Genomic DNA, 25,509 nt, shown 5'->3' with positions numbered 1-25,509 from the left:
AGAAATCACTCGTTTTTGCTGTTTTCTTCAGTGGTCTTCCTAATCTTGGAAAATACGTGTTACAACTGCACAAAAATGACTGATTCTGCAAGTTTGTTATCATATCCATGGACAGTTTTATGAAACTAGCTGCCTTTGTCCCTCCACACATACGTATGGGATGGACTTTGGAGTAGGGGCAGCACTGTCTGTAGGTCCCACTTCCCCTTCCTATAGAATCCCTAGGGTATAAAAGACTAGTGCTGGAGTTGAGAAATCAGTCTCGACGAGGACTCGCCAACGCAAAGGAAAGAGCTTCAACAAACCCATCATGGGGGACACAAAGCTCTCTCTTTTGCTTCTTCTGAGCACCCTTGCCTTAGCCCGTAAGTACCTCTCTGACTGGTCCCTGCTGTGAATAAAAATCTATTTTTACCAGGTAGTAGTTTGTTTCTTGAGTTTACATGTTTGTTATTTTCAGATTTGAAGTATATGCTTTAAAAGTTTTCATTTGGGACATTTTTAGTTTTACATATTAAAATACCAAAGAGACATGTATGTAGCTGTTAACTTTTTAAAATTTTTAAAATTAACTTTTACCAAGCAGTAGTTGTCACGCTCTGACCTTAGAGAGCCTTTTATTTCTCTGTTTTTGGTTAGGTCAGGGTGTGATTAGGGTGGACATTCTAGGTTTTCTGTTTCTATGTTTTCTATGTATTTATTTTTTTGCCATGTGTGGTTACCAATCAGAGGCAGCTGTCATTCATTGTCTCTGATTGGGGATCATACTTAGGCAGCCCTTTTTCCCACCTTCTGTTGTGGGATCTTGTCTTTGGTTGTTGCATGTGTTTGCACTCCTAGCTTTACGTTCGTTGAGTTGTTTATTGTTTTTGGTGGAACATTTAAAATTAAAGAAAATGTACGCCTATGACGCTGCACCTTGGTCTTCATTTAACGACAAGCGTAACAGTAGTTTGTTTCTTAAGTTTTCATGTTTGTAATTTTCAGATTTGAGGTATTTTCTTCAGAAGTGTTCCATTTGGAGATGTTCCATTTTAAATATTCTAATGCCAAACCAAATATTCGGTAGCTGTTGACTTGATCAACTAGAATTTGTTTATAAAAGTGGTGTTTTTATCTATGTGCATTTTGCTTTGCACGTGCAATATCTATTATATAATTTTGTTGTAAAATATATTTTTTTGTAAAATAACACTTGGAACATTACAGAGTGAACTGAAGCATCTCCTCTCGACACTGCACGGTTAATCTCATAAAATAAGCACTGTCCCTGTTTTGCGAAATTACAAGTTAACTTTCTTCAAAACCACCAAATACATTGACTGTATATCAGCAATACTATTTCTGATGGTGAACCTGAACCATCAAAACAAAATGTAAATGATGAGTCCTGTTAAGCTGGTCGATGTAAATCCAGATCTGTCTTTGAGCTTTTGTCCTCTATTTGCAGTCTGGTAAAACAGTGTTTTCTCACAAAATGTATGATTTAATAAGTTATACTGTGCAAGCAATTTTACAAATATCTTAATTCTGACAGTGCAGATGTGCAAATATCACTTTCTGGGATGTAAACAATATACGTTTTTATACGAGTGGGGGCAGTTCCCCCTCACACACACATGATTTGATAGTATAGTGAGTAGAGGGGACAGGCAGTTGAACAGATACATAACTGCGCCCACACCATTCAAAGAAATTAAAGCTGCTTTTTACACACTTAAAAAATTATTTCAGTCATTTGTAATTAATTATAAAACTTCTGTATAATCCTGCTTTGACCAAAATTGCGTTATCCACTCACAGACTCCCAAGACGATGGTGCCGAAGAACATCCAACATGCTTGCGTACGTACCAACAAATCATTGCTTATCCTACCAATGTGCTGCAGTTTGCTCACTGTTATGGCAACATGACGGGTCTTTACTCAAACACATTCAAAATACAATTTCTAATCTCTCCCTAGTGGCAAGAAGGTACAAGAGCCTTCACAAATATGAATACCAGTACGAAGCAGAGTCCCTGAATGCAATTAAAGGAGCTTCCAATCTCATGAATGGACCCAAGTGCTCTTGCAAGGTAGACATCACACCTCAGAGCATTAAGCCTTCACTTCAGTCCATTAATATTGTCCTCACGCAACATCCCAGTAAGCAAGCAGTCTAATCTCTTTGTCTCCCCCTACAGGTCGAGATTGAAATTCCTCAGTCTTGCAGCTACATCCTGCGCACCACAGGCTGTAGCTTGAGTGAGGTTGTTGATATGGACGCAGAGGGCAACCCTGTGTTCGGACCTGCCCCCGGATCTGATACCTTCGCTGCTGCCATGGAGAAGTAAGACCCCAAGGCTGTCACAAATGCCCTAACCCAACCCTTGTCCCCAATATTTGTTAAAAGTTCCTTGTCCTCTCTTCTATTAAGCACATTGTAATTTGGAGTTAACAACTGGTAACCAACCTTTCACTTCTCTCTCCCTGCTCAGACATCCTCTGAAGGTTGTGGTTGAGGGAGTGTATGATGTGAAACTGTACCCTGAGGAGGATGAGTCCATGACCATCTTGAACATTAAGAGAGGTATCGTCTCTGCTCTTGCTGTGCCCCTGCTGGAAGAGGAGAACAACAAGAAAATGGTCTGTTGATCTTCTCAGAAAACACCCTAATCATAACTATACACTTTGTATTACAGTGTAGTTTCAGTGATATGAGCAAGTAATTTTGTATTGAGTACTTTATTACTCTAATGGGTACTTTATTACTAACAGTGTATACCTTATTACTCCATATTATTCAATACAATTGGAAACTACCTGGTAAACAATGGTACATATTGGTGCTTGTTTTAGTGAATCCAAGAAAGAAAAATGTAATTATTGTGTAATAAAGCAATAATAAATGAAAGGGTATGCAGTATTGTTGGCACACCGACGTGATGCACTACAAGGTATAAGACTAGCAAAGAAAATTATATTCATGGCTCTGCAGAGAGCAATTTCTCACATTCAGTTTTTCATAAAACATAAATCAGTATTTATAGTTATTCAAATATGTCAAGGACTTTCCCCTCAGCCCACCATCCACGGCATGTGCAAGACCAACTACAAAGTCAACGCCATGGAGGACATCGCTACTGACATCACTCTCAACAGGGACTTGTCCAAATGTGACCACTTCATCCCCCAGAGGGACCACACCAGCCCCCTGGCCCTCGTCTCTGGCATGGTAAGACTGCAAGACAGTAAAAGTTGCTGGTTAGATTCTGAAATACACCCTAAATCATTTATTAATCCTAATTCACTTTTTAACTCCTTTCCAAAAACCCTTCAAAGTACTTATCTTTCTCTGCTCCAGTAGCTGAAATGACAACTAATATTACTCCTAATTCATTTTTTAACTCCTTTCCAAGAAAACCTAAACAATAATAATTTATCGTCCTACAGCACTATCCTCTTGCTCAGCTGATCAGAAGCTCCCAGACCTGCAACTACAAGTTTGACAATGACAAGAAGCACATGATCTCTGGTGCCTGCACTGAGAACCACATCCTGGTGCCTTTCTCTCACAAGTGTGTAAAACATTATGCCTATAATGTTTTATGAAATACGCACCTGCAATGTTAAGAGATGTTGCATAAGTCTTTATCATCTCTTTGGCTTTCCACAGGGGAGAGTATGGAGTTACCAACGTTGGCAAGCAGTTCCTGACTCTGCTGGAGGTTTCCACATACAATGAGAGAGTTTTTGACCACAGTAAGTATCCCTTACATTGCATTCTAATTATGAAGATGATTGAAAAAGGATTTCACCCGCTCAGTGTCAAAACTGACTTTATCTTCATGCAGAGGTGGCCAACCTTAAGGGTCTGCCAATGGAGGCCGCTGAGGACAAGAGCGTTGTTCAGGACAAGGATGCTCCTCTGGCTGTCCTGAGGGAACTGGCCACTCTGTCCAACGGTGAGAAGAGAGCCCACCTCTTCCATCAGCTTGTGAGCATGGTCCGTGGAATGAAGGCTGAGACCCTGAGCCCTGCTATCCCCGAGGCACTGAAGTTATCCGGACCCCTGACCTACCAGGTTCTGGCCCAGTGCGGTACCCCAGAGTGCAGCAGTGCCATCATGCAGATCCTCAGGACCTTTGACAACTCTGCCTTTGAGGTTGATGCCATCGTGTCCGCTATGGGACTGGTCCCCAACCCCTCTGCCCTCCTGGTCAACGACATGCTGGCTATGGCACGGTACAAGCAGAGCAAGCCTATCCTGTATGCCCTGAGCAATGTTGTCAAGAGGTAAACAAACATTTTAAAGCAACATATTTTCTAAATAGAACTGAGCAGATGCAGACAATTAAATTCTTATGTTGAATTTCACATTGTCTTCCTCATCAGGTTCTACAAGGCCGAGGGCAAAGTGACCCCTGAGATCAAGGCTGTGGCTGAGTTTGCTGTTGCCCAGCTGGGTGACTGCACTGGTGACAAGGAGCAGAACTTCCTGGTCCTGAGGGTGAATGTTCCATCGCTCCCCTTAGCTTTTTCAGACTTACTCACACAGCAATCAACAATTTGAATCAGAATAATTCATGTTTCCTTCTTTCTGCTCCCCAGGTTATTGGTAACATGGCTGCAGCCATGGGAGCCGCCAGTCCTGCCCTGAAGTCTGCTTTGATCCAGTGTGTAAACGAGCCCACCACTTCCCTGGAAGTCCAACAGGCTGCCATTCAGGCATTCAAACAGACCCCTGTCCCTGAGGAGGTAACTCACTCTTTTCCTATTAGCTTTAAAAATATATATATGGAAACCATCAACTCTTCATTCACTGCAGTACTGTTATACACATTCTCCTGTTTACAGGGCAGAGAGGTGCTCCTGCAGGTTCTATTGAATGGTGCTAGCCCCCTGCAGAAGCGCGTTGCTGCCTACCTGGTGCTGATGAAGGACCCCCAGCCTGCTGAACTAGCTCAGCTGGCCGCCGCTCTGCCCATCGAAAAAGACCAGCAGGCCAAGAGCTTTGTCATCTCCCACCTGACTAACATACTGGCATCCACAGCAGCAGAGACCCAGGAGTACGTGAGAGATATCATCTACAGTATTTACTGCCTCAGCTAACAGAAATATTCTGTTCGGTTGTTCCCTCCTCATCATAGGTCTGACCATGTAAGAAATTATTCCTTTCATTAAAGGCTGAGACAGAAGATTCTTGATGCCCTGCAGGGCAATGAGGTTGGAACTGTCATGGATCCCACCAAGTTCTCCCGCAACTACATGATTGGATCTGTGCAAGGAAATATGCTCTTTGAGGGCACCAGCTATCTGCCCAAGGAAGTCATGCTGGAGATGACTCTGAAGGCCTTCGGCTACAATGTGGACATGATGGAGGTAAAAAATAAGATTTAATTTGTTTCCCTAAGCCTTTTATAGAGATTATGTTTTTTTTTGCAGAATGTACAATTATATTTCTATCGGTCTCATGGTGAACATTCTCTTCACTTGTAAGGTTGGCATGGAAGGCAAAGGACTTGAGCCAACTGTTGAGGCTTTGTTCGGAGAGAACGGATTCTTCCCTGACACGGTTCTAAAGATCGTCTACTTCGTTTCTGACAAGATGTCCCTGCAGCTCAATGATGTCATGAAGAGGATGGTGCCCGCTCTGAAGAAAGAAAGAATGAAGAGACAGGTATTTAAAACCATACTACTTCTTCCTCTTTCCTTACAAAACATTTTAATTAGTGTGATTTTAATCCTAGTTATTTAATTGTAGCATGAGCTAACTGTCTCTTTCCTTGAAAAAAATATTCTGTAGGCTTCCCAGAACATCGTGAGAGAAATCGGCCGCAACCTCAACAGACTGGTCAGGGATCTGAAGGCTCAGGAGTCCCCTGAGGCTATGGTTTACCTGAGACTGCTGGGAAATGAACTTGGATACCTGAAGACCAATGAGATAGAGAAGATGGCCTACTCTGCTGGTCTGATGATTGACAACGTACTCAAAATGTTCCCCACTGATGTATGCACAAAATATGGAAAAAAGAAACACTATCACATCAGATATACATTCATGTTAACTCACCTGGCAAGAATGACATATCAATGATAAAAAATGTAAACTCAATTTACCAAAATCTGAAATCTCCATGTTCCACAGCTGATGAAGAGACTGATGACCAACGCTGACAATGAAGTCTTCGCCCATTACATCTTCATGGATAACGAATTCTTCCTGCCAACTGCCACTGGTGTGCCACTAAAGATTGCCTTGTCTGGTACCTTCACCCCTGGCATCAAGGGAGGACTGCACATTACACCCGACATGGTAAACCTTTATATTTATTTTCACTGATCTGTTTTCTATTTGTAGTAACCCTAATACATGTGACGTCGGTCAGTCTTTTTGCATATCTATATAATATACTTGGACGGATCCCTTTCCCACAGAGCGAGGTCTCATTCATGCCCTCCGCTGGAATTGAGTTTGTGGCCCGGGTTGGTTCCCACATTCCTGAGTACCTTCTCTCTGGCCTGGAGATGCACACCAGCCTATACCATGAGAGTGGGCTCAGCGCTAAGCTCGTCATGGCTGACAAACAGGTCAAGCTGACCATCCCTGCTCCTCAGGGTCCTGCCAAGCTCATCAGCATCACGTACGTGTCAGAGTATCAGTGTCAGAGTATCAGATAATACCTGATGACCAATATCTATCAGAGCCTAAACATTTCCTTTCCACAACCCCTATTATAGCAACAAGCTGTTCGAAGTGACCTCTGCTGGAGTGAAACCCATCCCGTCTCTGGTAGAGGACAGAATTGATGTGTCTGAGTGCACTCCATTCTTAGCTGGTATGAAGTACTGCACCACCCTTCAGTACTCTGATGCTCGCTCCCATGACACTGCACCCTACTTCCCCTTTACCGGAGATAGCAAGTAAGTACTAGTTCTATGCAAATACATTTTAACATGCTCCATTTATGTTTTCCTATTTTCAGGTAGAAATTGATCTTAGCCATAACTTTTGGAAATTAAACAATTATTTAGGCTTGCTGTGGAGCTCCACCCCACTGGGGATGTCACTGAATACACGGCCACCATCGGCTACGAACTCCTCAGGGAGGGAGAAGAAGGTCGTCAGAAAGTTGACACTGTAAAGGTGGTCCTGAAGGCAGAAGGTATAGCTAAGTTACAAAATCCCTCTTTTAGAGTAACACAGTCCTTCCATTTCTACCGTACCACCTTTTCCTTGGTGACTAACTAATTCAGTTTATCCTGGACACAGGTGCTGACCCCACAGCCGCAGCCACTGTGAAGTACAACAGGAGGAAAAATGTCCTCACCACCGACATCCAGATCCCTGACTTTGACTTGGAGGCCGGAATCAGACTGGGCGTTGTTGATGGCAACACCAAGGGCAACGGAATACACTCCATCTCCATTGACCTCATCAACAAGAACATCCCTCAGCTGTCGCTGGTTGGCCGCGCTAAGTAAGCTGACAATGCTACCCCACAAAGTACTTCCCTGTTTTGGTTTCTTCTGTTTTTCCTTTCTTCCAAATTCCAACTGACTAATGGTTTTCTTTGCAGAATTGAGGCCATGAAAGATGCTATGCTGCAGGTGCAGCTGCTTGTCCCTTCAATCAAGGCTGACGCCACAGTTACAGCCAACGTGAAGCGTGGTGAGGAACTGGAACTTGAGCTTGAGTGTGACATCAAGCTCCCAGAGACCACCTCAGTGCAAAAGATCACCCTGAAATATGGTATGCAGGCATTCAATATCGCCCATCATTTGTACAATGATAAATTGTTTTGCTTCATGATCAACTTTAACTGTATGTTCCTGAGAGCTTTAAATGTCAAATATCCATTGGAAAGTCATTAACATTCAATTTAATTTACAATGAATTTATCTTACTTTGTAGATGATAAGAAGATTGTGGCTGAGGTCAAGTCTGACATGAACACTGAGATCCAGAACATCCTCCCTCATGCCGAGGCATTCCAGAAGTTGGTCAGGGATGTTCTTGACCAGCAGGTGGGCCAGACTGACATGAAGGTCCGTCACATCCTCACCAAGTCTGTGGAGGTAAAACAACAAAAAACACTTTCATCTTATGACCACTATTATGTCCTCTCTGATCTTAATATATTACAATATGTACAGTACCAGTCAAAAGTTGATACACCTCATTTAAGAGTTTTTCTATATATTTTTTTACCATTTTCTACATTGTAGAATAATAATGAAGATATCAAAACTATGAAATAGTTTGTTTAACACCGAAAAAGTGTTAAACAAATCCAAATCTATTTTACATTTCAGATACTTCAAAGTAGCCACCCTTAGCCTTGATGACAGCTTTGCACACTCATGGCATTTTCTCAACCAGCAGTTCCCACAAATGCTGAGCACTTGTTGGCTGCTTTTCCTTCACTCTGCGGTCCAACTCATCCCAAACCATCTCAATTTGGTTTAAGCCCTGTGATTGTGGAGGCCAGGTCATCTGATGCGGCACTCCATCACTCTCCTTCTTTGTCAAATAGCTGCAGAATGCTGTGGTAGCCATGTTGGTTGTGTGCCTTGAATTGTAAATAAATCACTGACAGGGTCACCAGCAAAGCACCCCCACACCTCCTCCTCCATGCCTCACGGTGGGAACCACACATGCGTTCACATACTCTGCGACTCATCAGACCAAATGACAGATTTCCACCGGTCTAAAATCCATTTGTTTCTTGGCCCAAGCAAGTCTCTTCTTATTGGTGTCCTTTAGTGGTGGTTTCTTTGCAGCAATTCGACCATGAAGGCCTGATTCACTTAGTTGCCTCTGAACAGTTGATGTTGAGATGTGTCTGTTACTTGAACTCTGTGAAGCATTTATTTGGGTTGCAATTTCTGAGGCTGGTAACGCTAATGAACTTATCCTCTGCAGCAGAGGTAACTCTGGATCTTCCTTTCCTGTGGTGGTCCTCATGAGGCCCAGTTTCCTCATAGTACTTGATGGTTTTTGCGACTGCTCTTGAAGAAATTTAAAAAGTTCTTGAAATGTTCCGGATTGACTGACCTTCATGTTCTAAAGTAATGATGGACTGCCATTTCTCTTTGCTTATTTGAGCTGTTCTTGCCATAATATGGACATGGTCTTTTACCAAATAGGGCTATCTTCTGTATACCACCCCTACCTTGTCACAACACAACTGATTGGCTTAAACTCATTAAGGAACAAAATTCCACAAATGAACTTTTAAGGCACACATGTCAATTGAAATGCATTCCAGGTGACAACCTCATGAATCTGGTTGAGAGAATGCCAAGCTGTCAAAGCAAAGGGTTGCTACTTTGAATAATCTCAAATGTAAAATAAATTGTGATTTGTTTAACACTTTTTTAGTACCTACATGATTCCATATGTGTTATTTCATAGTGTTGATGTCTTCACCTCTATTCTACTATGTAGAAAATAGTAAAGATAAAGAAAAACCCTGGAATGAGTAGGTGTGTCCAAACCTTTGACTGGTATTGTATTCTATTACAGGCAACCAACTACTACCTGGAGAAATATGCTGCTGATATCCCATACATGCAGAACCTGAGAGTCCCTGGGATGCCGGAGATGACTCTGCCTGAGAAACTGTTCCTGAATGCGTAAGTTACATCAATCAACTAGCATGAGAATAATTTCAGTCAATACATTAACTGATTTTTTTGGATTCCATGATTAATTCATTATTAAATATCATTTTCTGAAACAGTGAGGCCACAGCTGCTTACCACTTCAACAATGAGCGTATCTTCATCGCCATTCCCCTGCCTCTTGGTGGAAAATCATCTGTGGAGCTGAACTTCCCAGCTGCACTGACCACACCACACCTGGCTCTGCCCCTGCTTGGCCTGGACATTGCATCCATGGAGATCCCGATCCCTGAGCTTTTCATCCCAGAGACCCTTGATGTGTTTGTGCCCCTCTTTGGAAAAGCTCTGCTGTCCACAAAAGTGAAGAGCAACTTCTACAACTTGGAGGGCTCAGTGTCTGCTGGCAAAGATGCCGCTGAGACACCAAGCTATTCTGCCAAGTTTGATGTGACAGGCAGCTGCTCAATGGAACTCCTGTGCATCAAGATTGAAGGTAATGCTCCACCTCCAGACATTTTCTAATGCCTTTGTAAATAATAGAGAATTACACCATCTGGAACATGTTTAGTTGTGCAATAATCAATCATTGTTCCTTCTGTGTTGTAAATAGGATCTGGATTGCTTGCCACCACTCCTGCTGATTCCATCAAGGCCCATGTGAAGACCTCTGTGAGCCACAAGCTCATTGATGCCAGGATTAGCATAAGGGAAGTAGGCACTGTTACAGACAACAAGATCAATGTGAAATCCAGCAGTAAAATCGAAGTAACAAGCCCCATGGGTCTGAGTGTAAACCTAGAGCACACCGGCCAACTTGGCTTCAATACTGAAGCGCCAATACTGGCTCCAACACTGAAGATCTCTGGTGATAGCAACTTGGAGGGAACAGTCAAAGCAGGACCTGTCTATGGCACCACAATCACCACCCAGTCTTTTACCATCTTCCCATTCAGACCAGAGGCAAAGATTGATTCTTCCCTGAAAATTGATTCAACCATTCTTATGGCCCAGAACACCATTGCTGCATCGTTTGCCAATGGCGAGCTGTCTGTTGTGTCTAACATGAATGCATTCGAAGACATCCTGACCCATGCTGCTGAACTTACCTTCAAGGATAACCAGCTGTCCCTGAAATGTGACACCAATGCCCTTGCCCTTGGCATGAAGATCCACAACCAGGCTGAGGGTTCTGTTGGCTCTGGAGCAGTCACAATCAAGATGGAGACCAACGCTGACCACTCTGAGAATCGCATATACTCTCTTGTCACTGCCTCCCTGGATGTCAATGGCCTGGCTGTGAACAGTGATGCCACTGTAAAGCTGCTTGAGAACAAAGCTGCACACAAAGCTACCCTGACAATGAACAAGGATGGCCTGGCCACAAGCGGAACAACCACCCTGCAGGGCCCGTTCGCCATGGAGAACACCTTCAACGGTGGCATTGATGCCTCCAAGGCTACTCTGTCCATTGAGACCAAGAGTGCATTAAATGACATGAAGGTTGAGAATGCCAACTCATTGACCATCACTCTCTCCAGCCTTGCCTTCAACTCAAAGGCTGAGGCCATTGTCAGCGAGAGCACTTCCTATGCACATGACATCACCATTGACCTGCAGGACTACACTGCCTCTGTAAATGTGAACAATGACCTGAAACTGCTGGGAGCCAACCTAGTCAACGAGGCTCAGCTAAAGGCAGTGGTCTACAAAATTGACTTTACTGGAAGCCTGAAGGGGGCCTATGGTGAGGACGAGCTCAAACACACCTATGAGATCAACTATGCAGACTTGACCACTAATGCTAAGTGCAGCACTACTGGAAAGCTCCTCGGTGCTCACATGAGCCACAACACTGAGCTTGAAATTGTTGGCTTTGCTGCAAGGATCCAAAATGATGCCCGCTTCAACTCCCAGCCTTTCCGCTTTGACAACACCATCCGTGCCAGCATTATTCCCTTCGACTTCAATCTTGACGCCATCTTTAATGCTGATGGTGACCTGACCCTGTATGGCAAGCAGAGCGCTCAGCTCTATGGAAAATTCCTTCTTAAAGCACAGCCCCTGGCTTTTGCCAGCTCTCATGAATGCAGAGCTTCTGTCACCCATCAGCTGGACAATGGCTTCCCCCTGGAAATGACAATTGACAACAAGATAGACGCACTTCTGACTCCCCAGGAGCAAAGGGCCATACTTAGGATGAAGTCAAAGTTGAACAGCCATGCCCTTAATCAGGAAGTGAGTGCCTACAACAATGCTGAAAGGCTTGGACTGGAGCTGTCTGCAACCCTCCTCACCGGCCTCCTGAACACAGCTGCCAGTGAAGACCAGGAATTCACAATCTCTGGGTTCCTGAAGTATGATAAGAACACTGACAGTCACTTGATTAACCTGCCCTTCCTTAAAAGTTTGCCTGCAATCCTGGAAAACATCAAGATCACTATTGTTAACATGGCAGAGGCTATTCAGAATTACATCAATAGTGATGAGGTCAAGGCTAAGCTTGAGGCTCTGCCCCATCATGTCAGTGACTTTGTTGCCAAACTGAATCTGGAAGGCAAGGCTGTCCAGCTCAAACAGAACCTGATTGCCCTCGCCGAGGAGTACCCCATCACTCTGGAATACCTAGAGGTCTCCCTTCTGAACCTCAAGACTGCAGTTGAAAAACTGCTGATGGGCCTGGCATCCAGTATCCAGGGCATTGTTGCTGCCACCAAGGAGATGATTGCGAGTGGCACCCTGTTTGAAACTGTAATTGAGAGGCTCAGCCAGGAGCTGAATTCCATCAATGAGGAGTATAAAATCACTACTATGATCGTAGCTGTCATTGATGCTATCGAAGAGCTGATCAAGCAGATTGACATGCAGAAACTGAAGGACAGCAGCATTTCACTCCTTTACGACATTGACGCCCAGTTTGAAATCAAGGCTAAAATTGAAAACACAGTGAGTGAATTAAAGCAGTTCATTGAGACCTTTGACAGAACCAAAACTGTTGAGGATCTGAGAAACTACATTTCCTCCATCAACTTGGAAGCTCATGTTGAGCAGCTGATGGAACACCTTCCCACTGAAGTGATCAGCAAGATAATTGAGTCTGTCAAGGCAGTGATCCAGGAATTGGACATCATTGGCAAATTGAATGTTTTCCACGCCAAGCTGAGAGGTCTGATTGTCAAGTATGAGGTTGACAAGAAGGTTGAAGCAGTCCTGGAGAAGGTTGCGGGTCTAATTAAGCAGTTCAAAATTGTTGAAACAATTCAGGTCCTTGCTAACAACCTGAAGACCATCGATATCCCAGGGAAGGTAATGCAGATGCTGGAAGAAACCATCAACTACTTGAAAGCTACTGAGATCAAACAGGTGATTGAACAGCTGAATGAATATCTTGACTCTGTTGTCCAGCAGCTGAGGTCATTTGATTACAATGCCTATGTGGATGAAACCAACCAGATAATTGCTGAATACACTGCTCATGTAAACGAGCTGATCAAGGCACTTGAGATCCCACAGAAACTTCAGGCTTCAAGAGAGTTTGTCAACTTTTTTGTGTCATCTGCACTTAACTACATTGAACATCTGAGGAAAATCAAGGTTGCAGACATGATCAGAACAGTGAAGGACATGGTCGACCATGCCATCCTTAATGACCTTAAGGCAATTTCTGAGAGGCTAAAGCAGAGAATCACCGATATGGACCTTAGAAATGATATCATCTCATACCTGCAGCAGGTGAGCGAACACTACACCAAGGTCATCACTGTCATAAATGAGGTGTACGGCAATGTGATTGAGGTGATCCAGAAGTTTGCTGGTGAACAACAAATTGTCAGCGAGGTCACGCAGATAATTGTGGGAGTTGTTACTGGACTGAAGACAGCTGAGCTAGACTTTCCTTCATTCACCATCCCTCTCACTGACCTGGTCATACCCTCCATGAAGGTCAATCTGGAGAAGCTTCAGGAGATTGAAATTCCAACACAGCTGGATATCCCTGAGTTCACTATCCTGGGTTTCCACACAGTGCCAGCCACCACCGTTTCCTTTGACGATATCAAGCAGAAGGTCACAGAGCTCATAGATTTTATTGTCAACTTTGAGATCCAGAATCTTAATTTGGATGTTTTCTTCGGAGACCTGACCATGAGCTACCTGCCAACCCTACCTGACATTACCCTCCCAGAGATTACATTCCCAGAGTTCTCCTTCCCTGTCCTACCTAAGGTGTCCGCAGATAAGCTCCTAGAGATTCCAACTCTCCAGATCCCTAAGATCAAGCTCCCTGCCATTCCCAGTGAAATCAGTGTCCCTTGCTTTGGCAAGCTCTATGGTGAGATCAAAGTCAGCACCCCCATCTACAGCATTAGGACCTCTGCTGAGCTCCAGAACTCTACTGACAGTGAGGAGACTCCTCAGCTCACTGCTTTCCTAACCTCCCAGGCCATATCTCCCATCTTTGAGATATTCAGCTACAACCTGGACTCCACTGCTCGCGTTGCCATCCCCAAGTTTAACCGTGTGATAGTTGCAGAGACCCTTAAGTTTACCCACACTGCACTTGCAGTCGAACACCAGGCATCAGTGACCCTCTACCGCCTTGCAGCCCAGGCCTCAGCTAAGACCACAGTCAAGGCAACCACTGCACACTACACGGCTGATATTGTCAATAATGCCTTCTTTGCCACATTGGGTGGTATGTCTGCATCTGTGGACACCACCTACAACCACCAGATCAATATCCCAATCCTTGGCTTCACTAATGGAGCCTCTGTGACCCAAAAGGCTGTTGCCCGCCTGGAGGACACAACAATCACTCTGACCATTGGAAATGATGGTGCTATGAAGTCCAACTCTCACAAGGGCACACACAAGTGTGACCTTCACTTCGCCATCAGTCCCAGCACTACTAAGCTGACAATCTCCTCTGACACCGACACTGCCCTTCTGAAGATGAAGCAGACCATGAACGCTGATGCAGTCATTCTCAGTCACATCACATTTGAGGCCCGCTCTGAGGCAGAAGGCCCAGCCATCAAGAACAGCCTTCTGGTGGCATCTGGAAATGCCAATTTGGGAGATATGAAGTTTGAACTGAAGGCAAACCATGACACAGAGCTTGTTGGAGATCTCAGTGGAATCCTGTCAAACTCACTCACTGTTAAGATTCATCCTATTGAAGTTGTCTTTGACTTCCAAAACAAGGGAAACACCAAGCTCAGCTTCAACGAGGCACTGGTGGCCAAGATTGATCTCCAGAATGACTACTCTGCCATCATCAAGCCTGAAACTCAACAGATCAACACTGTGGCTCTTGCCCGTTTCAACCAGTACAAATCCTCCTACAACTTCACTATTGACAACAACAAAAAGGAGGCTGGTATCTTTGCTACCATGAATGGTGAGGCTAATCTTGAATTCCTGACAAACCCCATCAGCATCCCTGAGATTCATCTGCCCTTCATTAACTTGCACATTCCAGCCATCAGCGATCTGAACCTGTATGAGCATACTGGCTTAAAGAACATCTTGACCACCACTGAGCAGTCTCTTGATGTTGATTCCAAGATCCTGTACCAGAAGAGACATTTTCACTCTCTGGGCAACCTGATCACCGAACTCTCCCTGAAGTCACCCATCTTCAATCTGAATGCCAATGCTGGACTTTACACTGAAGACGACCTTGTGTTCCGTCTCAGAGTTACTACTGCCTCCGTTTTTGAGGCTCTTAAGACCAAGCTTGATGGCACCACCAGTTTGACCACCAAAAGAGGACTTAAGCTGGCCACTGCCCTGTCCTTGGAGAATGCCCACATTGAGGGAAACCATGACAGCACTTTCAGCCTAAGCACCGACAACCTGGAAGCTGCGGTGTCTGTGGCTACCATTGCAAAGATTGCCCTGCCCATCTTCAACCTAGAAGCCAATCAGAAACTTGTTGCAGACACCAAGACCAAGCCAAATGTTGCCTCTACATTGAAGCTGAAAGGTGATTTCAACCTGCCCCTTATCAAAGCAATTGGCAAGGCAGAGGCTGACCACAGCCTGAAGCTAGAGGGAACCCTTGAGTATATATCTGTGGAGTCATCCATCAAGGGCAACATTGATGGCACAATCCTGGAATACAATGCTGTTTTGGGAGCTCTGCACAATGAAGCTAACATCTACCTGAATGCTGATGGCCTACGCTCCACGTCAAAGATCATTGCCAATGCTAAACTCAGCAACGGTGAGACAACTATCCTGGAAATGGATGTGGATGAGAATCTGGCTGTTGAGGCATCCGTGAGCCGTGTGTATGCAGTGCTGAAATTCGCCAGCAACAACGAAGCCAATGTGATTACATTCAACACCAAGGGAAAGCATGTAGCCCAGGCTACAATTGACATTGCACCATTGACATCACTGACTGCTGATCTTGAGATTGACATGTCTCAGCCAAGCAACATGGGTGACATTTCCCTCTTTGAGAAGACTGCTGTCGAGCTGACATGTACCAAGCAGAAGATCTCTACCACCGCCAAGATAGCTACCCCTGTGTATACGACAAATCTGGCAGCTGAGTTGAAGGGTGATGCCCCTGTCTTCAAGGCTGAACTGAAGTCATCTGCTACCTCTGTCATCAACTTCCTGGATTACGACGTGAATGGTAAAATTATAAAAATGTCCTCTATAATGTCATTATTTGATGCAATGTAATTGTATTTGAGGAAATTGAAACTGCCTCAACAGCTTCCTTCACTGCAAGCTTTGAGAACGAAGCCCTGAGCATGAATGGCAAGGCTGTCCTTCACCATGCAGACCTGACCATGGACATTCAGAATGTGATTACCCAGGCTATGAGGTGAAGTAATACTTGTAAACAGGCTGATTTCAATGCATAATACATATTGAAACAAATGATTTAGGCTTGTTAGCACAATGTTAATCAAACCATTACAAACATTTAGCAATTTGAAGATACCTGAATAGGTATTAGTATGGTTTGATTTGTCATTTGTGCATTTCAGGAAGAAGCGTCAAGAGGAGGGAAGGTAAATACTCAATGTACCTTCAATTCACATCAATGAGCAAATAAAGTCTACATCTTTTGACCTTCTATTACACACATGTATTACATGAAGTTATAAACTGGATGGTTCGAGCCCGGAATGCTGATTGGCTGAAAGTTGTGGTATATCAGACCATATACCATGGTATGACAAAACATTTATTTTTACTATTCTAATTGCGTTGGTAACCAGTTTATTATAGCATTAAGGCACCTTGGGGGTTTGTGATATATTGGCCATATACCACACCCGCCTCGGGCCTTATTGCTTAATTAAACTATGAATGAATAGACAGTAACTGATCACACTGTTTTTCTTCCACTTCTTAGTGTCTCCCGTCACACCCTGAATGTGGACATCACCAGCCCAACCTTCACTGATGTGAACTTCCGCTATGCTGCCCGCAGAGATGGCGTCAGTGCTTCCATCTCTACTCCATCCACTGGGTTCTTGGGTCTTCAGCTCCAGGGCAGGATCCCATCTCAGCTGAGCGCTAGACTCTACAGCCGTTATGCTGTGAGTTTCTTTTCATTTCATTCATCTTAAAATACTCAATACTTGTGTCCCTATACACAAGTCAAATAAATGTCACCCTATTGTACAGGTCAATTGAAATGTGTTGTGTTTCTCCTATATCTAACAGTCTGCCCCTGAGGATGATGTTGACATCTTGGTCATCAGAGCTACTGCTAAGGATGCCGATAAGATCAAACTACAGGTTGCCTACAACATGAAGGCTCCCCACGACATGCTCCTGGGTCTGAAGGAGAGACTCCCTGCCATCACATCCACCCTGAACAGCTTCTCTAACAAGTATGAGATCTTCGGGCACGTGGAGGGGCTGAAAAGCTCCATCATCAACCTCATTGAGGAAGCCTACACTGCTGCCAACAGCCACGCAGCTGAGCTGAGCCAGCTGTCAATTCTCTTCAGGAACACTGTTTTACAGTTCCAGAAAACCATCCAGGTGTTCCTGGATGCTGCCATTAAGTTCCTTAGGGAGACAGAGTTCAAGCTCTCTGGCTCTGAGGAAATGACCACCCTGCCTGAGGTCCTCAAGCAGCTGACCACCGGCATTGCCACTATGGTTGAGCAGGCCATCCAGATGCTCATAGACAGCGCAGAGGCCTCCTTCAATGCTCTGGTCGATATGATCAGCGACATCCAGGTCACTATGCCAATTGGTGATGTGATGACTGGAGCCCAGATTATAGATAACATGAAGCATGCTCTTGCCCAGCTTGTGGGTCTGGTGAAGCATCTGGAGAGCCTTGACATGGTCCTGGAGAAGCTTGGCGAGACCCTGAAGGTCATTGTTGAGAAGGCCCAGGAGTTTGTCGACACTCTGAAGTCTGACTACCTGGATGCCGTCTCTATCTACATCAACGCTCTGTACAATAACCTTGTCGGCGTGATCAAGACCGTCCTGGACCAAGTCAATACTGTGTTGAACATGGAGCAGGTGAACTTAGCAATGGAACACATCGCTGACATGGTTCTGTCTGTGGTTAACCAGCTCAACCACGCCATCACTGGTCTTCTGCAGCAGGCCTCTGAGGAGGCCCAGGCTTTCATCAAAGTTAGCGGTGGAAGGGTTGAGATGGAGCTTCCCTTTCCCTTCCACCAGTGAGATAATCTCACAGACTGAACCCTGAGTCTAACACTACAACGTGTTTAACATTATGCTATTCAGAGGCACAGGGCTGGGAACGTACCTCAAACAAGTATTTCAGCACGTCTTTAAAGCCTTTAAACATGCAGCTATTATTTGATAATTTTTGTGTAAATGACAATTGGTACACTTACCAACATAAAAATGAAATACTGTTGAGTCCTATTTCCCGATCTGTCTGTACCATACAAGATGCAATATGAGAGTACAAAATAAATAACATTTATACAGCATTATGTTTGATTTATATTTTTCCACCTGCTATGTGTATGTTTTGAGATCCTCAGTATTTTAACAACAAGCATTCCATTAGTGATGCAAATGAGTGATGCGAACCATAGACAGTATTAATATTGATAAGACTGACTTTCTTTCAGTGTTGAGAGATCTTTAGACATAGCCCAAATATAACTTCCAAAATGAGCAAAGTGGAAAGCCTATATGAATAATATAAGATCCCTTGCTGAACTTTAAAACCAACCGATATTATGGAATCACAGGACACAAACTCTGGCTCAAACACATCATTGAGCATTATCAAATACTTGTACATGGAATGCTATCAAAACTACCCTCCTATTTCAAATATTATTTTTCATTTCTGATCTGACTGTAATCCTAACCTGTTTATGGATCTCCAAGGGATGCAAAGTACATATTACTGTAACATAGAACACTGTACTCAAATGAAGGGCTGATGTATGCTGCTGTACACCTTAACACGGCACGTTTAGTGGCTGTGATGTCTTGCATGTGTAAAACAACATTGAGATAAATGTACTCTGGTTGACTAGTCACTAGGGAATCACTCGGGGAGGAATACATTTCACATTTTCTACAACACCCTTAGGGTATTCAGGCTTCAGAGCAGCAAAGGGTAACATCACGTCAGTAGGTAGCTAGTTTAAGTGTGAACGATTTGGAGGATATGGGCTGTTCTACACTAATTAAATAATTGGGACATAAGTATGTGACTATGTATAGTGTGCAACTTTATTTATTTTTCATAAGTTTGTGTAACTTTTCCGTTCATAAGCACCTCTTTAATTATTTAGTGTGGGCGTCAAAAAGCAAGGAGTACCAAGACACTCTTCTTGTAATTAAAATGCCTTTATTGGGGTGGAATGGAACAAAATATTTACAACTTTTCAGCATGTCTATCTTTCGTCCAGGAGTAATGCAATGATTGAAAAAAAACATGGCTTGTCATGGGAACAAACTACAGAACAAACAGTATTTCAACCATGACTGGTGAGGGAGTGGCTACTCACAACATATTATGGTCATCGGTGGACAATTATCAAAGGCAATATACTTTCAAGATAGAAATGAAATACATATGAATATTAAAAGGTAGACTCAGCTAAATGAGTTTGCCATGAGCAGCACTGCAGATATTGAGATGAGCGAGATGCAAGACTTCACTCTCACACAGTCACACACAGTATCTGCACATGGGCACGGTTCGCTTCATGCTGTTCCCAGATTGGTATCCACGACACCGAAACAGCAGAGAAGCTGAGCCTCACGCTTCAACGCTCTTAGTTGTTGTGGAAATTAACAAACTATCCTGTTTACATTGAAATCACTGAGTCTACCTTTAAAGCTGCAATCCTTAATCAGTGGAACAGCAGAATATGCAGAAAACGCGTGATTGAACATCAGAAAATGTACTGTACGGGAGACTGAAAAGATTTGGTATGGGTCCCCAGATCCCCAAAAAGTTATACAGCTGCACCATCGAGAGCATCTTGACCATTTACATCACCGCCTGCTCTGGCAACTGCTCAGCATCCAACAGAGGGTAGTGCGTATGGCCAGTACATCACTTAGGCCAAGCGTCCTGCCATCCAGGACCTATATACTAGACGGTGTCAGAGGAAGGCCCAGAAAAAGGTAAAAGACTCCAGTCACCAAAGGCATTGACTGTTCTCTCTGCTACCGCACTGCAAGTGGTACCGCAGAGCCAAGTCTAGGTCCAAAAGGATCCTTAACAGCTTCCACCCCCATACCATAAGACCAGCATGTCAATACTTCTTACAAAAAAAGTAGTGATGAAGTCAATCTCTCCTCTACTTTGAGCCATGAGAGACTGACATGCATATTATTAATGTTAGCTCTCCGTTTACATGTAAGGACCAGCTGTGCTGCCCTGTTCTAAGCCAATTGTAATTTTCCTAAATCTCTCTTTGTGGCACCTGACCACACAAAACTAGGGCCTGTGTTGTTAAGTCAGAGCAGCGCTTTATTATGGACAGACTTCTCTCCATCTTAGCTACTGTTGCATCAACATGTTTTGACCATGACAGTTTACAATCCAGGGTTACTCAAAGCAGTTTAGTCACCTCAACTTGCTCAATTTCCACATTATTCATTACAATATTTACTTGAGGTTTAGGGATTAGTGAATGACTTGTCCTAAATACAATACTTTTAGTTTTGGAAATATTTAGGACTTACTTACTGTATTACTTGATAACCATTCTGAAAATGACTGCAGCTCTTTGTTAAGCAGTAATTTAATTCGCTGTTGTAGCTGACGTGTAAAGTCTTGAGTCATCTGCGTACATACACACCGGCCAGAGGCATGTCAATATATATCCCATTTAGCAGACGCTTTTGTCCAAAGCGACTTACAAGTCGGCTGGGGCCACTACTTTTACATATGGGTGGCCCCAGCAGGAATCGAACCCACGACGCTTGGCGTTGCAAGTGCCATGCTCTACCGACTGAGCCACACAGGACTCATGTCAATAGTAAAGACTGAAAAAAGTAAGGGGCCTAGACAGCTGCCCTGAATTATGCTTGAGAGACTTCCATTAAAGAACACCCTCTTTATTCTGTTGGACAGGTAACTCTTTATCCACAATATAGCAGGGGGTGTAAAGCCATAAAACATACATTTTTCCAGCAGCAGACTATGCTCGATAATGTCAAAAACCGTACTGAAGTCTAACAAAACAGCTCCTACAATCTTTTTATGATCAATTTCTCTCATCTGATCATCAGTAATTTGTATAAGTGCCATGCATGTTGAATGAGCTTCCTTATCAGCGTGCTGAAAGTCTGTTGTCAATTTGTTTACTGTAAAAAAAAACATGTATCTGGTCAAACACAATTTTTTCCAAACGTTTACTAAGGGTTGGTTACAGCCTGATTGGTAGGCTATTTGAGCCAGTAAAGTGGGCTGTACTATTCTAGGGGTAGTGAGTAGCTAAATTATTTTTGCTTCCCTGCAGGACTGAGGGCGCACACTTTTTTGGCTTAGACTGAAGACAAACAATGACAAGCCACCAAGGTCTGACAACTTGGATGGAAAATTACTGAGGATAATAGCGGACGATATTGCCACTCCTATTCGCTATTGTCCTCAGTAATGTTCCATCTATGTTGTCAGACCCAAGTGGCTTGTCATTGTTGATAGACAATCAGTGGCGATTTTAGCATGATTATCTTGGTGAGCCAAACTCAAATAATGGGGGGATATACATTAACTGGATTATAACGGTGAAAAACGGTGCCCACAAATTGTTAGGGCCTACATAAAACTGTCCCAACACCTTACCACTGCTACACCTGGCTATCAGTGGAGCCTTGTATGGCAGTGAAACAGGTCATTAAAATCAAATCAAATGTATTTATATAGCCCTTCTTACATCAGCTGATATCTCAAAGTGCTGTACAGAAACTCAGCCTAAAACCTCTTCTGGATGTGGCGGGTGGAGATTATAACAGAAAATGGCCAAGATGTTCAAATGTTCATAAATTACCAGCATGGTCAAATAATAGTAATCACAGTAGTTGTCGAGGGTGCAACAAGTCAGCACCTCAGGAGTAAATGTCAGTTGGCTTTTCATAGCCAATCATTAAGAGTATCTCTACCGCTCCTGCTGTCTCTAGAGAGTTGAAACCAGCAGGTCTGGGACAGGTAGCACGTCCGGTGAACAGGTCAGGGTTCCAAAGCCGCAGGCAGAACAGTTGAAACTGGAGCAGCAGCATGACAAGGTGGACTGGGGACAGCAAGGAGTCATCATGCCAGGTAGTCCTGAGGCATGGTCCTAGGGCTCAGGTCCTCCTCCGAGAGAGAGAGAAAGAAAGAAAGAAAGAAAAAAAGAAAGAAAGAAAGAAAGAAAGAAAGAAAGAAAGAAAGAAAGAGAGAGAATTAGAGAGAGCATACTTAAATTCACACAGGACACTGGCAAAGACAGGAGAAGTACTCCAGATATAACAGACTGACCCTAGCCCCCATGACACAAACTACTGCAGCATATATACTGGAGGCTGAGACAGGATGGGTCATTGGAGTGATACCCCCTGGACAGGGCCAAACAGGCAGGATATAACCCCACCCACTTTGCCAAAGCACAGCCCCCACACCGCTAGAGGGATATCTTCAACCAGAAACTTACCATTCTGAGACAAGGTCGAGTATAGCCCACAAAGATCTCCGCCACGGCACAACCCAAGGGGCGGCGCCAACCCAGACAGGAAGATCACGTCAGTGACTCAACACACTCAAGTTTCACACCCCTCCTAGGGAGGGAATGGAAGAGCACCAGTAAGCCAGTGACTCAGCCCCTGTAATAGAGTTAGAGGCAGAGAATCCCAGTGGAGAGAGGGGAACCGGCCAGGCAGAGATAGCATAGCAAGGGCGGTTCGTTGCTCCAGAGCCTTTCAATTCAACCTTCACACTCCTGGGCCAGACTACACTCAATCATATGACCTACTGAAGAGATGAGTCTTCAGTAAAGACTTAAAGGCTGAGACCGAGTCTGCATCTCTCACATGGGTAGGCAGACCATTCCATAAAAATGGAGCTCTATAGGAGAAAGCCCTGGCTCCAGCTGTTTGCTTAGAAATTCTAGAGACAATTAGGAGGCCTGCGTCTTGTGACCGTAGCGTACGGGTAGGTATGTACGGCAGGACCAAATCGTAAAGATAGGTAGGAGCAAACCCATGTAATGCTTTGTAGATTAGCAGTAAAACCTTGAAATCAGCCCTTGCCTTAACAGGAAGCCAGTGTAAGGAGGCACTGGAGTAATATGATCAACATTTGGTTCTAGTCAGGATTCTATCAGCCGTATTTAGCACTAACTGAAGTTTATTTAGTGCTTTATCCAGGTAGCCGGAAAGTAGAGCATTGCAGTAGTCTAACCGAGAAGTAACAAAAGCATGGATACATTTTTCTGCATCATTTTTGGACAGAAAGTTTCTGATTTTTGCAATTTTTACGTAGATGGAAAAAAGCTGTCCTTGAAACAGTCTTCATATGTTCGTCAAAAGAGAGATCAGGGTCCAGAGTAACGCTGAGGTCCTTCACAGTTTTATTTGAGACAAATGTTCAACCATCAAGATTAATTGTCAGATTCAACAGAAGATCTCTTTGTTTCTTGGGACCTAGAACAAGCATCTCTGTTTTGTCCGAGTTTAAAAGTAGGAAGTTTGCAGCCATTCACTTCCTTATGTCTGAAACACAGGCATCTAGCGAGGGCAATTTCAGGGCTTCACCATGTTTCATTGAAATGTACAGCTGTGTGTCATCCGCATAGCAGTGAAAGTTAACATGATGTTTCGATTGACATCCCCAAGAGGTAAAATATATAGTGAAAACAATAGTGGTCCTAAAACGGAACCTTGAGGAACACCGAAATTTACAGTTGATTTGTCAGAGGACAAACCATTCACAGAGACAAACTGATATCTTTCCGACAGATACTATCTAAACCAGGCCAGAACTTGTCCGTGGAAGACCAATTTGGGTTTCCAATCTCTCAAAAAAAATGTGGTGATAGACGGTATCAAAAGCAACACTAAGGCCTAGGAGCACAAGGACAGATGCAGAGCCTCGGTCTGACGCCATTAAAAGGTCATTAACCACCTTCACAAGTGCAGTCTCAGTGCTATGATGGGTTTTTAAACCAGACTGAAGCATTTCGTATACATTGTTTGTCTTCAGGAAGGCAGTGAGTTGCTGTGCAAGAACCTTTTCTAAAGTTTTAGAGAGGAATGGAAAACTTGATATTGGCCGATAGTTTTTTTTACATTTTCTGGGTCAAGGTTTGGCTTTTCAAGAGAGGCTTTATTACTGCCACTTTTAGTGAATTTGGTACACATCCGCTGGATAAAGAGACGTTTATTATGTTCAACATGGAAGGGACAAGCACAGGAAGCAGATCTTTCAGTAGTTTAGTTGGAATAGGGTCCAGTATGCAGCTTGAAGGTTTGGAGGCCATGATTATTTTCATCACTGTGTCAAGAGATATAGTACTGTTAGTGTAATTTAATGATGCCAATGTATTTTCATTAATTGAAAACCCTTAATCTATTTTATGAGAATTTGTAAGATTCTTGTTTGCATAAAATAGATGGAGACCAGTCTTTTCAATAATAGGTAACAGAATTTATTCTCGGAGCGTGCTGCCACTTCACCACGAGCAACAGTTTATATACAAAACATGATGTCATTTCATTGCTTAACAGAAACCCCTCCTCTCGACAGGGACAAAGTGAGGTGAAAAGTTCATTCTAACTTACTAACACACTCTCAGGTAACTTTGACCCCTCAACATTATCAATCACCACTTAGCTGACAGTTCTAATTAACAAAAAACCTAGGAATGCACTCAGTCTTATCTTAAACACCACAGAGCTAAGTTTCGTCGGTTCAACCATAGGTTAACGACCTTATCTGTTTACACAGTCCACTTCTTTCTTCCTCGTTGGAATGGTGTTAATTAACTTTAATTACTCCTTGTCTGTGTTGTCACACAATCCCATCGTATGAACTCATGTTGTTAATCAGATATAATTAAACAGAGTATAATTTTAACTTAGTTTCAGTTCCATTTAAAATGATTTGTTCAGTCATTTAATCATAATTTTCCCAACAAGTACTAAAACACTTGAGTGTCTCTCTTGATCCTAGGTCCTGGCAGAGTTGTGCAGACTCAGGACAACTGAGCTTTGGAGGAATACGCAGCCTCATGAAAAACATCGCTGATATGGCTGACATGCTTTAACAAATGAGGTTTCTACTGACAATTGAGATGTACAAACTATGGCATAAGGGGACGACGAGCGGATGTAAGGCAATCCGTAATTTCGATTAAGACATTAATGAGCGAGCTAGGACGGACATGGTCAATGTAACTATTAAGTCATTTAGCAGACGCTCTTATCCAGA

The 25,509-nt window shown here is 43.5% G+C and overlaps 1 protein-coding gene across 1 annotated transcript; it reads left to right on the top strand.

Moving 5' to 3' along the window:
* The first annotated feature begins 310 nt into the window (after window positions 1-310).
* LOC135506164 (apolipoprotein B-100-like) lies at window positions 311-18,284 on the top strand. Its single transcript, XM_064925640.1, has 30 exons — window positions 311-365; window positions 1,804-1,845; window positions 1,965-2,077; window positions 2,186-2,331; window positions 2,480-2,627; window positions 3,064-3,216; window positions 3,435-3,559; window positions 3,658-3,743; window positions 3,836-4,277; window positions 4,377-4,491; window positions 4,593-4,739; window positions 4,839-5,050; window positions 5,168-5,363; window positions 5,482-5,661; window positions 5,788-5,991; window positions 6,130-6,297; window positions 6,420-6,625; window positions 6,723-6,905; window positions 7,017-7,147; window positions 7,255-7,462; window positions 7,562-7,734; window positions 7,897-8,050; window positions 8,959-8,968; window positions 9,511-9,620; window positions 9,728-10,101; window positions 10,219-16,251; window positions 16,335-16,446; window positions 16,613-16,636; window positions 16,984-17,170; window positions 17,298-18,284. Exons 1-30 carry the CDS (start codon window positions 311-313, stop codon window positions 18,282-18,284), a joined length of 11,424 nt encoding a protein of 3,807 aa, XP_064781712.1.
* Window positions 18,285-25,509: the final 7,225 nt, after the last annotated feature.

The sequence above is a fragment of the Oncorhynchus masou genome, chromosome 19 (assembly GCF_036934945.1).
Source record: "Oncorhynchus masou masou isolate Uvic2021 chromosome 19, UVic_Omas_1.1, whole genome shotgun sequence".
NCBI classification, from domain to species: Eukaryota; Metazoa; Chordata; class Actinopteri; order Salmoniformes; family Salmonidae; genus Oncorhynchus; species Oncorhynchus masou.
This window is presented reverse-complemented; position numbering and strand designations above follow the sequence as displayed.